General features: G+C 40.1%; 1 protein-coding gene across 2 annotated transcripts in view; it reads left to right on the top strand.

The window, feature by feature from the left end:
• The first annotated feature begins 2,600 nt into the window (after positions 1-2,600).
• LOC139127005 (estrogen-related receptor gamma-like) overlaps positions 2,601-13,568 on the top strand; it is a 303,315-nt gene continuing 292,347 nt past the window's right edge. The window contains exon 1 of one of the 2 annotated variants that reach the window (XM_070692936.1): positions 2,601-3,133. In XM_070692936.1, coding sequence (XP_070549037.1) covers positions 3,115-3,133 — 19 coding nt within the window. In that variant the 5' untranslated portion in view covers positions 2,601-3,114. The remainder of the gene's footprint in view (positions 3,134-13,568) is intronic. The other variant, XR_011550887.1, reaches the window with a different exon arrangement.

The raw sequence follows: 13,568 nt of genomic DNA, 5'->3' as shown, positions 1-13,568 counted from the left end.
ACGTGTTTGGTACAAGCACATATATATTTCAGCTGAGACGAGTATACCTAACACAGGTCGTAGAGGCTTGTTCCAGATCTCAGCAAATAGCGCCGCCGGCTGCAGTTCACGCTGCTGGGGCGCCCTCATGCAAGAAAAAAACGCACGGTCGCGATCGGTCGAGCGGTAGAGGGCGTAATCATGCCGCTGGGTTTCTGAGCAGTGATAACGAGATTTCCGTATCCCTGGGTTCTGTCCTACAATTATCGATGAAAGTAAATTGATGAAAGTGAAACAACTGCTAATTAATAGTTCTCAATGATAATCACAAGATAATGATCGATTGAATCGGAATAATTCAAAATGTTCGTTCATTATCAGTAGCAACTTCAAAATGACACGAATTCTACAATATCTTTTATTCACTATTCTATGTTTCTGACTTTTTGCCATGGTTAGTGCGAAATGAGTTCAAGGCGCATCACACGGGACCCGAAAATTCACAATAAATTCACTTGCATCGTGATTTTAATGTCTTTTACTTCAAGGCTTATCACACAACTTTGCTGGGATGTCTTATCTGTTACGTAGGTGTATTAGCTTTTGAACGTAAGGTAGAATGCGCTTCAAAAGTGAAAGAGAAACTTTTACTCAACCTTTCCTCAAGGAATATTTGAACCATTCTCTTTCAAAATGAAGAATAAAAATCGAGCGTCATCGTGAAAATTTTGGTACTAGAATTACAAATTACACTATATATACCTGTATTTGAAATTCAAATGGCCGCCATACTAACTCCAAGATAGACTGAAAAAAATTCGATTAAGACTAAGACGGTTGAAAGTTTTTTGTCTCTTTTTTATACCAAGAGCTTTATATTGAACCTCCGCAAGTGGTAGATCAGAAAAGAAAAGTTTTAGGGAGTCCGAATATCTGTCCCCGAGGCGTATTCTACATTAAATAATCTGTCGCGACCTATTCATTCACTGTGTATTATCCTACTGTGTCGAACAATCATCAACAACTTCATCCTCTGAAAGCACTTGATATGAAAACAGGGATGACTTGCTTGAATAATCACATATCGGAAATAGTTGGTAAAATTAGAGGAAGATATTCCAGGTGCAGTGGGCCTGATCACAAGAAGCACGGGACATGGTTAACATTTTTGATAAAGGTGATGACGAATGTCATGATGGTGAATATAAAAATTGGTCACCGAGAAAGAAAAATGAATTGCTTCCGCATAAAAAAAAATAATTGGGTATAGAACTATAGGAAGAAATGCTGTTACAGTGACAGAAAAAATGCCGCCCAAAAACAGCAACCAAGGCTATATCTTCCATTTCTCCAGAAACCAAATGTCGTCTCAATACCAAACCTTGCAACATACAGCTTTCTTGCCTTACAATTTTGCTGTTAATTCCGCTGTGTGTGGTCCGACAAATCAGAACTGAATGATACAATATCAAAATTATTGAAGGAGTTGAAGGAGTTTTGGTGTTAATTTTGTTTTACCGTCGAAGAAAAATATTCAATATATATATATATATATATATATATATATATATATATATATATATATATATATTATATATATATATATATGTTATATATATTTGTTTATATATATAATGTATATTCGTATATATGTATGTATGTATGTCTATGTGTATGTATGTGTGTGTGTGTGTGTGTGTGTGTGTGTGCACGTAAATAAAGATATGTACGTGCTCGCGCACCTTTTCAGTTTCAATGAGCAGTTTAGTGCATAGTGGGACAATGGGAGAGGGGTGTCAAATCTATAGTGAGGCTCCAGACACAGATGTTACACACTGTTCTTGTGCAAAGTGCTCAGAATGTGTGATTTATAGCAAATAAAGACTTGGGGTGACAAATTTTTAGCAACATTCTAATTAAAATGATGTAGAAATGCAAATGTTTCTTTCTTGCTGTTTGTTTATTCTTTATTGTTCTAATCACAGTCGCTAATAGTTAGGCACATGGCGGAAGGGTCCGACCACGTGACCCAGAAATGGGTTACACTGACCCTCCGCCGTGTACCAAGATAGGTATGCAGTTATAGTCGTCGCGTTGTGAAAACACCTACCAAACTTACGAAGGTCGCAATCTCTATCTGTAATTTTCATCAGATGTGAAGATACTGATGACGTTGCAGCGTTGCTGACGGTATCATACCGAGACAGTATTTTCCTGGCAAATCTTTCTAGATATAAGCCAATGACGATTTTAAGGATAATTGTTTATACCACATCCGTTTTGGCACGTTTTTTTACACGCGAAATGCAATTTGCAATGAAGGGTAAAGCACCTGATATTGCGGACGGTTTATTTGTTGTCGGCATAAAACGCAGCGTGTTTGCTGTTGCTCATGTACGCTGCAAACATTACTTTATTTATTTATAAATTCAAATGATGACGTCAATGCATTGCCACAGTGAGTTGCCATGGTGACTTGCATTTTCGTTGTACGCATATCAGGCGCTTAATGGTCTGCCGGATTCACACTTTTCTCGTTGCTAAAAAGATGTTCTTAATATAATTTTAATGATAGTTCAGCATATCAAGTTCGATTCAACTCAAATTAAGCAAATTTCTTTAAATATTTGCAACAATTCTGAACGATATACTTGTTTTGCAAAGTGATGTTCTGATATTTGTGAGTCGCAATAGTCTGTCGCTCCCCCTCTTTTCCTAAGCAGCCATCCCCTTCAAGTAATGGTTTGACCATTATCTGCAGCACGAACCGCGTACTGTGTTCACAAACTCGAGGGGTCTTCTTTGCCATAGAAAAAAAAACATGGCCGCCCCAGCGCCCAGGTTGATCTCGAAACATGTACACCACTTGCCGACGGCGAGCCATCGGCATCGAGAGATGAGGAGCCCAGCACGTCGAGCGCAGTGACAACAACCAACGAGCTCTTGTGTCTCGTGTGCTCTGACAAGGCGTCCGGGTACCACTACTCGGTCTATTCATGCGAAGGGTGCAAGGGTTTCTTCAAACGGACAGTGCAAAAACAACTGAAATATTCGTGCCGGGAAAAGGAAGTCTGCGAGGTTACCAAGTTCAGTCGAAACAACTGCCAATTCTGCAGGTTCCAAAAATGTTTGAACATGGGAATGAAAGTGGAAGGTGAGTAGAACATTCTTTTTAAAGCGCTTTTACAGTGTGGGATTGCATGTAACGACTGGTACCGTTTCTAGGCCAGGCCGTATACATAATAAATTTAAGGTCAAATCAATGATGTCACTCGCCACCGTATGCAATGAACGTACATACTGTTTTGTACCCGGGGTTTTGTACTGCTGCGGTGATCCTTGGCCGCGCCAGTCCCTCGCTCGGCTGTGTCATCATCCTTTGGACACTGAGCGCTACAACAAACTGTTCAAGAGTAGGGATTTTCGGCCAGGTAGGGGTCGCCCCTAGCTCCGCCTGCACAGAACAACAAAGGGAACATACTGGGGCCACAGATTGCACCACAGGCGAATAACTCGATAAGGCATTTATAGTGGAAAAACAACATATAACTATGAATATTGTTAATACAACCAGTCTGGTATTTTCTTACGGTTGTTTCTTTTCTTCTCTGCAGTAGCTGGATGTCACTGAATGTATAGATCACCCCTGACACAATGCTTTTCAGCATGTCCATTAAAGATGTAGGCCTATGGTATGTAAGGGGAAGGTGCCCAGGTCCCACAGCCAGACTTCTTATACATATCTGTTTAAGTGTTCAAATTTAGCACATCTTACTTGTTCATTTGATACTCTGTCAATTGTGTCACCATAACTAATTTCAGTCCCTTGAACCGATATGCAAATTAGATACTATGTGCCAGGCACTTTACAACGGGTCTCACTAAATTACTGCCCGGAGCTGCCTTAGGATTGCCTGAGGAAAAAGTAGGGCGAATTTCAAGCATGCTAAGACTAACCCAATAGGTTAAAGCCCCAGTATTTGTAACTTTTAACCTTTTTTTATGTTCGAAATTACATATTATTCTCTCACATCCATCGTGAAATGTTGTTCAGTAAAGAAATAAGCCAAATTTGTGCTCCTGTAGTGACATACAAACGCTAAATATTGCGCGATCTAGTTGGATTGCCGCGCGGGTTTGTTGACAATTGTAGGCTGTGCACGTGATCGAGAACGCCGATACTGATGACATCATCGAGCCTTCAACATTCCTGGGGCCTTGCCATGCCACGCCACACTGCCCGGGTAATCGCCCATGTCGCCGGCTGAATGCGAATGGTTTTATTTTGTTCTTCTCCGTTCAAATACGTACTGCTACTGTGTTTCAGAGGATACAGAAATTTGGCAGAGGAGGCTAACATTCTATTCTGGTACCGTGTGCGTTATATACGGATTATTCAAACTGCAGTCGGCATTGCACCGATGCGCACCCTGCACTTGGTCACTTAGAACTCCGGGTACCGATGTAAAATCAAGACGACACTATATACACTTTGCTCACTTCTGTAGGCAAAAAGCTATCAAATTGAGTAACTTGAAGAAATAAATTTCAGCTGATTGTCGCTTTAGCGGCAAGGTGATTGCGAAATCGAAGCAACATAGTTTGCCAATGTATGGTAGGCTGTCGAATGCAGTGAACGCGATGGCCTTTGGCAGAAAGTAAGGGAACCATCAGTATTTACGACCTGGGGGTCATTCAAAAATTGAAAGTTATAAGGGGGTGCTCAAATGTTTTTTCTTTGTCTTACTCTGTCCCCAGTGACATAATGATTAGTTGATTATATATATTTTACTCTGATACATATTAAATAAAAAGAAAATAAATACTCTAACAGTACAAATAAACAACTAGATGAAGCAAGGCAAAAAACTACAAGTAGGTGCTACTACTAGCAATACTTATTATGAAAGACAAGATAGTGACGATGAGAATGATATCGTTGTTCATGTACGCAATGACACCAGCGACATTAAAGATGAGGATCAACAGTGGTGATGATGATGTCACACAGTAGTTTTCTGCAGTCGTTACCAGGAAGGAGAGGCTGGGTCATGGAGAAATGTTCTCGACAGATATCACTATAAGTGCACATGATCTAGGACAAAACTGAACTGTTGTGAATTCGTCCTTTATATTATCATAGAAATGTATATTTTATTTGACTTGAGTTCAACAACCATTTGGACATTTAACCATACCATAATGACATGCTACCCATCCAAATTTAACAATACTATATGGTCGGAGACTGCTTATTAGGTGAGCTTTTATATCTACATATTATTACATGGGCTCAGGTAAGCCAAACTTTCTGTTAGAGAGGGGGTTACTCAAAGTCATCATGGTTGGCTGGGGTGCGACTCAAAATTTCGGAGTTTCTACTGTAATTCCTCCGACCCCCAGATCGTAAATAATGACGGCTCCCTAAACAGCTGTGAACGCCTGAGTCAGAACGATCGGGACCAGTATACGCACTGCTGTATCTCAGCGAAAATTTAGAAAAAAACAATGGAGCTACTGCTAAGAAATTTACAGACTCTTGGCTCTTGATGCATCAGTTACTGAGCTTTTATACTGGTAAAAAGGCATTCTGAATACAGCGGTAAATTTCCTCCCAAACGAGAAAGGATAACACGCGGGCATTCTGTAATGGACGCTGTCAATTTTACCTTGCTGCAGGCCCCACACCAATCTCGGCCCGGCCCCGCTGCACTTGTACAGTCTACTACCTACCTCCATGTAGTACAGCCTTACAGGTTTAGTAGCTGGCCAAACACACAAAAACAACGTCGCAGTGTAAATTCCGTAGGTCAGAACCGTTGATGTTTAAAAGTTTTGTATTGATCACTTCATTTAGGTTTATGTGAATGACTTTCTCATCGAGCTGCGTCTACACTTGTCCCGGGCATTTCCATGCAAATTTGGGGCCTGCCTTAGCTCCCTCCGATCGTCTGTAGACTACAGCCTGAGCAAATTGTACGGTTGTGAAAGTCAGATATGTATCATGAATTTTATACAAAAATATAAACAACAGAATCAAACCAAGAGGTTAATTTCCCGGGTGCGCACACAGTTACGAGTGGAGTGATACGTACCGGCTGCCGCGTACTATGCATATATAGTACGCGGCGGCCGGTACGTATCACTCCACTCGTAACTGTGGGTGCGCAGGGGACGACTTTGAAGTGAGGCCGGGATCTCTCTTGTGTTCGAACTGCCATCGCATCGCAGCTAGCCGATACTTGTTGTACTACTGTAGTCCTTGTGAGGATTAGATACCCGTTACGTTCGATATTATTTTGAAATACTTTTAATTTATTAAGTAAGACTTTTGTACTGCATTCAAGATATAATTTTTCCTTTCTCAATTACACCGTACGGCAACGATGCGAAGTTGATAGGCTGTGTGTTGCCTGCAGCGTAGCCTGGCCGTACACAAAACTTCGTTTGAGTAGACGGAGCAGAATCAGTCCCGTCATTTATTTTCAACGAAATTTTCATTATACTCCATAATGGAAGAAACGACTAGTTCAATGATTACAATGGTGAAGTGTTGAATTTTTATTCATATATGTTTTTCTCTCTCAATTCATTCAGCAAACTCTCCGTACCATCGGTCACAACGTGCAGTGCCTTGCATCATCTATTTTTTACATCCATGCTTGCATGAAGCTTACAATCGACTGCCTCCGTCGTTAGTTTTATAGCTGTTCAAGACGTTTGTTTGCACGGCTCATTATAGTCGGAACAATCTATAAACACTTACATATTTATATCTTTCCGGTATTTCACCCAAATTTCGAGCGTTTTTAGCTGAGTCTCCAGTTTCGATGGACCAGACCTTTTCGAAGAGCGTATGGTTTCTACGGACGCCACAGTAAAACTTGCATAGATGTGGTTGAGCATGCGCGGTGGTGTGATTAAGTTTCGTTTCGTGTGTCAACAAAGCTGACTTCTGGTCCGGACAAGAAGTCATTTTTCAATCCTTTTACTGTTAATCGTGAGGCGGGCTGGGCATGCAAACCATGCGATTCAGTATTAATTATAGTCTACTTTCACATACTGAGGATGCAATTTTAATCAAAAATATGAAAAAAATTGTTAAAAGTTACAAATACTGGGGCTTTAAACTTATATCATGCCTGGCCAACCAACAATAACATTGATTTGGCGTTCATGTGATGTTCTTTCTGGCAGTTGTGGAATCAGGAAAGTTGGACTGCAAGGACATCGCTCCTTGATAATGCGATCATACCATTCTATGTAAGGGGTACCATAGCATTGCCTTGTATGCACTGGCAGCTTGACAACCTACCACCCCTTGCACTGAATGGTATGATCTCAAAATCAGAATCCAGTGTCTATTGGGTTCAATAACCTCTGGAGAAAACATCACATGCACGCCAAATCAATGTTTATATGGCCTACTTTTTTCTCAGGCTACCCTCAGGTGGTTCTCCGGAAGTCCTCGGGTAGCCAAGGGCAGTTAGGGGCAGTAATTAGTAGGACCGTTCACGACTGATCTCAAATAGCCCAATCAACGCATCATTTCTTGATGGCCCACGCTCCTCACATTGAACAGCCAAGAGTATGCTAGTAAAACCAGATTTACATATGGTGAATAAGATACAAAAGGTTTTCACAGACATGTAGAGAGTCCAGCTGGCTTAGGGAGCTGGCCACTCCCTTTTCTTCCCTGTTTCTTCTTAAAATATGTGTGCGGACCCACATACACAGATAATTATCCCCTAGAAACCTACAACACAACTGTCTGTAACTGCGCCGCTAGGTTGCTGATTCGGAACATACATTGTACTGTCACTCTAGTTTGGGTATATAGCGTATTCTATCCTAAGTTTAGTACTGACTGACACAAATTTCACAGAATTTTCATGTTTACATTTATTTAAGTCTGTTTTGTCTGTGTGATGGTAATAAAGAGTTCAAGGGGGTTGGTTTTGATTTGCGTTCATCACATCCCAGAATGTCACTGCAAGTTGTACCAGTAGATCATATCCTCTGAAGTAAACTTTTCGAGTGAAATGATTAGAGCCAGGGTGCTTTGGCATAAAATATTTTAGGGTCCAGTGGACTTGGGTGTAGGGTCCAGCTGACATGTTGGGTCTGGTTGACTTGGATGTTGTGTTCAGTTGACTGGGTTCCGGTTGACGTGGGGTCAAGTTGACTAGTTACCCATACAAACACTATTTGGACACACTGTAAATGGCTTTGTCAAGTGTGAGCCACAGGCATTCAGTGATATTCTAAATATTGCTAAGCAGAAAATAACTGAACTTTCAGAGTTGAATCTGTTTAGTGACATGTATTACAGAGCGAAAGGAGAACCTCAAATCTGATTAATACCGTATTGACTTTATTAATAATATTCATATTTCAGTCATAATTATCAATACATTTGGCTTAGACTATAAATGCCTTATTTCCCTGTGGTGGCACTGCAGAAGGTACAACATGTACCACAAGGCCTATGTTTTGCATGGCTGATATAATTTTTTCTGAAGTCCCTGTATGAACACGTACCTTGACTTGAATGGAGAATTATGGGAACTGTGATAGAGGAGCTGTATAAACCTTCAGAATGCAGTAGTTTTTCCCACCTAAATTGTAGTGCAACATTTTGGCCACTTAATTTTTCTGTAACTGTTTGGTTAATTTTGTACTTAGAGGACATAACTTTTTATTGCAATATTAGTTGCAGTTTTTAATCAAAAGTTTGGTAAAAATCTGAATAAAAATTGTCTAAATCTGAAAAAAAATGTCTGTCTTACATTGTAGAAAGGTGACAAAAATTAACTTGGTCACTCAAACTGTTAATTAACATGATTAGGGTAATGGTAGCAGTGTTTCAGCCAGCTTTTGCTTGCATGGGGAAACAGTGACCCATAGTAGGTCTGAATGGGGGACAAATTAAATTTTTGGGGGACATGTAATGTATTTCAATAAAACAACACAGTACAGTGTCATTATGTGTCATTATGACCTACTACATGTATATTTCGTGTTCAATAGGCAAGTCAGGTGAGTGCATTAACAGTCACGAACTCTACAACGTGTTGAGCGGTCTCAGTCAGAAAAATGTAACAACTTAGCCGGCTATTGAACCACTCTTTTTTGGGAGTGGAGATTTAGCCGAGTGGTTCTGTCTGTGGCCTCTCAGCTAGGCGACTGATGCCGTAAGTTGTGGGTTCGAATCCGATTGAAAACTATCCGTATTTTCTACCCTGGGTTGGTAACACTGCTGGTGGACAGAATTGTCCCCGAGGTTATCGTTCGCCCAGTTAAAGCGATGAAATTCGTTTCTTCGCTTCGATAAAGTGTGTATGTGGGATGTATGATAGTGAGCATGCGTGCGTGAGTGCTTCACGAACTCTACAACGTGTTGAGCGGTCTCAGTCAGAAAAATGTAACAACTTAGCCGGCTATTGAACCACTCTTTTTTGGGAGTGGAGATTTAGCCGAGTGGTTCTGTCTGTGGCCTCTCAGCTAGGCGACTGATGCCATAAGTTGTGGGTTCGAATCCGATATCCATATATATACCGTAGTAGGCCAATGGTGTTGTGCAAAATTGTGCCAACATGAAACTTGCAGTGTCATTAAGTTTACTGCTACCACGTGGTATGCACATAAACTGTAGGGCTCCCCCTAAGTCACCAAGATGATTAACCAACTCATTAGCCAAATCAAAAGTCTTGTAGCCACTTTGAACAAATTTAGGCAGTTTATGATTTCAAGTGTGACAACAACTTTCTTGGTATTCAGGAGTTCTTAAAGTTGCAATATGGATCAGAATTGACCTTCATATTTCGAAGATTTAACTTTATAGAAAAATCCACAACAATTTCATTTGCAGATTCGACCATTAACAGGAACACGGGGATGACTGTAATTTGAGTAAATTGATTTAATTACCGAATAAATTGCTGTTTTGGTACGTACTGTTTGCGAGAGTAAAGCACAGAATTTGAAACGTCATTTTTATATTTGAATATGTACGCATGCGTATTTGATGCATGGTAACGGTTTATGAAATTGCAACATCGTGTCAACATGCCTAGCTAGGGGTCAGGTCTCTGCCCGCGCCCTGGGTCTCTGCTGACTGATTCGGCCTTGCAAAAATGGAAGAAATTGGCCCAAAATGTCGGCAAAATAAACATTGTTTGGTCAGATCGAAAGATGGAACCAGAAAATGAGTGACACGCGACTACTGCACCACGACGAGGAGGCAGTTTCTCTCGAAAACACCAACGTCGCCACTGTGTGATGATCAACTTCGCTAGCCAGCGGTGTTTCCTCGGGCAACACCGACCTACCAACACCGTGGCGGTGCCCGGGGGCCGTGCGGACCCCACGATTTGTAATGTGAACCGGGCCATAGTCCCCCCTCACGGAAATAATTTAGATCTGTTAGCATTCATTGATAATCTATATCCTTCAGGTCAAATATGCATTTTTCGGAAACAAAGAAAACGGCAGTCTCCATCATTACATGTCATGGCTTGGTCTCATATACGACGCGTCGATCGACGCACTGACATGGCCATGCAAGACCAGACGGGGCAAGACAGTTGCCGAACTTCTGCAGTGGTGGATGATACTGAAGTGGGCAAAGCTTTCAAATAAATATAGCGTGCAGATACCTCTACTTTTAACATGAAAAATATAACAACATGCAACGGGGAGAGGATTGCGGAAACGCTGTCAGGCATGCGGTGAACACAACCAGATCGGTGTAGGCTACGTGGTCTGGACGCTCGATCAATCCAACGTACACAGTAGGTGCACACGGCGCGGCACTGACATACATGTATATGGGTGAGAAAAATCAATCACACGATCTTTTGTGGAGCTGTACTTTATCATATCGATATCATTATATTTCTGAAAGATTGTGATGCTATCAAAGTTAGGCAAACGCAAAGTTTACAATGAATTATTTATCGGTATGTCAAGTTCTGTCAGCGTAACAACATCGCCCCTCCAACGTGCACTCCAGTGCGACGTCATCACTCTTGGTCGTACTTGTCACGTGCACAGCAGAAAACGCCAATGTTTTTGTTTTGAAAGTTTGTTTACAAAACAGCTTTTCTAGGCGGCCGCAACGTATCAAATGAACGTATTTGTGTGTCGGGATTGGTAAGAGGCTTAGCTAAGAAGAGTACTTCAACGTAGTATGGTCTATTTGCTTTAGTTTTACGAAAAAAAATCGACAATTTTGATCCATATTGCAACTTTAATTTTACAAATCAAGATGTTTTGTATTTTACATTAAAGAAATATTTGTTCAGTTTTTATTGCATAAATTATCTGTGTTTTTATGACGTTAAAGTGATAGCAATATTTTTTCCCTTTCTGGTGGTAAACTTTACCACCAGAAATAAAATTAGGTGGCAATTCTAAATATCAGGTTGCAATGTGAAGTGTATATTACCACAGATACAGAATACTTTTGCAGCATTCTGTCAGTGTTCACAGAAATATACATTTAAGCTACAAGCTTCTAATGTGGCAAATTTATGCAGTTTTTAAGTCATGATGAAAATTTTGTGAGCCACACAGATAAAAATTTTCCATGCAGAAGAAAGCATTAGGTAGCATAGTGGCAATGTAGATACAATTATTATTGTGTTTAAGGCCCTGGCGTTGTGTCAAAGTTGTGATCAAGCAGGCTCAATAGCATCTGAAACATAAGTATTTTTCTTGAGACAAAAATGGTTTGGCCAAAACCAAATCCTGTAAAACAATACACAATGATCTGGTTCATTTATTTCCCAATGTTTTAGAGTAATCATTGTTTCAAAGATTATGATAACATTTTAGCCCAGAAATATTTTATTTATATTTTGATATCATCAAGAAATGTCTAGTGATGTCCACTATTATATCATTAAACTGGTGGAATCTGCAGAAATATTAAAATCATTCAGAATCACACCATTTCTTGTACAAGTTATAATAGCAGTTTGAAATATGCCAAATGGTCAATTTTAATAGCTCTACTTTTGAAGTGTTGCTTTGATGTTAAGTTACCATGCAAAATTGCAGTTCTCAAATGTGAAGATTTGTGAATATGCTTACTGCAAGTACTGTTGACAATTTCCCTTTGCCATGACTCTTAATAAAGTATAATTTAAAACTGACAGTCAAGTTAAATGCCATTTAAATTGGAAGGCACAAAGAAATTTCTTTTTAACATAAGATTGTACCTATTGGCTCTCCCTAGGTGGTTTCTTTTGAACCATAATTGTGTACTTAAGGGGTCTTCATTCATGACATCACATGCAATGACCCAGATTTGACCTTTCAGAAAACCTTAGTTTTTCTCCTTTTCTCTTGTACAATGACTCTGTTTGTGAAAGTTTCCTTAGAAATTATGGTTTTTACTATCAAACTGAGTAGCTGAAGGCCAGATTTTGATGCAAGCAATGTAGGTAAAACTTGAACTCAAGGACGACCGGTACGCGGCACTCACCTAGGCAAAACCAAGCCTCAGTGTATTCATGGACGTTGTACATACGTGATGTATTGTAGTATCGACAGCAACAATGTTTGTTTTACGTACAGGGAATTTGTAACTTTGTAGAAAGGAGAGTAAACTGTTTCAATACATTGCAACTTTGTAGGAAGGAGGGTAAACTGTTTCAACATCTTACAACATTTTATTGTTAGCTGTAGTTTTCTGTCCAGGAGGCACTGTCTAAAAATTCAATAGCCACTAAAATATGGCCTACTCAGATTGCGTCATGGTGACCCACAACGGCTATTTTATCGGGACAAAACAAAAAAAATTGCGTCAAATGTCGCAATGCCGCACGCTGGCTGAAACACTGTGGTAGATCACATTCAAATCACTTGAGAGAAAATTGCATTCTAAAAAAAGAAGATTTTGAAATTTTTGTATGCCTGCCTTTGTGCCCGGTTGAACCCAACAAATCTGATTTGAAAACTCATGTCTGTTTATGGACTCTGTCAATTTAAGGGTCAGTACAGTCGCTGTAACTTTCCATTTTTTTTCACTATTTTTTGTTTTGTATGCCAGTCACCATTTCTGTTGTTTTTCTCACCAAATCATGTTGAAACACCCAGTATTTAGCTTGTCAACATTAAATGCATGTAAAATGCACTGTTGTTGTTTACTTTTGAATTCTGGTCTGGACTGGAATTCTCTCGTCAACAACAACAATTCAGTCTTAACATGTACAGGCTTTGTTGACAAGCTCCACACTGTGTACCTCAGTATACTTTGGGGAGTACAAGAGGGTACTATATAGTTGACATTCAAAACAAAAATAGTGAAAAAGGGCCATCTGCAGTGACAGCTAGCAGTACCAACACTCCAATACTCAAAATGTGTATGATGTTGAAACAGCAGAAGAGATGTGGGAAAGGGATAAATTTCAGGAGCTTGGATTCACTGGGAATGTACCGTACTTTTCCAGAAAAGGATGGTAAAGTAGTGGTATTCCCTGAAGAGATGGTCACTGACCTGTACAGTACAAGAGCTATGTCATGAGTAAGATTCTTGAGGAGTAAGAAAGACACGATATCCCTGGGAAGACTCAAGAGAGTGT

The sequence above is a fragment of the Ptychodera flava genome, unplaced genomic scaffold, assembly GCF_041260155.1.
Source record: "Ptychodera flava strain L36383 unplaced genomic scaffold, AS_Pfla_20210202 Scaffold_28__1_contigs__length_4768798_pilon, whole genome shotgun sequence".
NCBI lineage: Eukaryota > Metazoa > Hemichordata > Enteropneusta > Ptychoderidae > Ptychodera > Ptychodera flava.
This window is presented reverse-complemented; position numbering and strand designations above follow the sequence as displayed.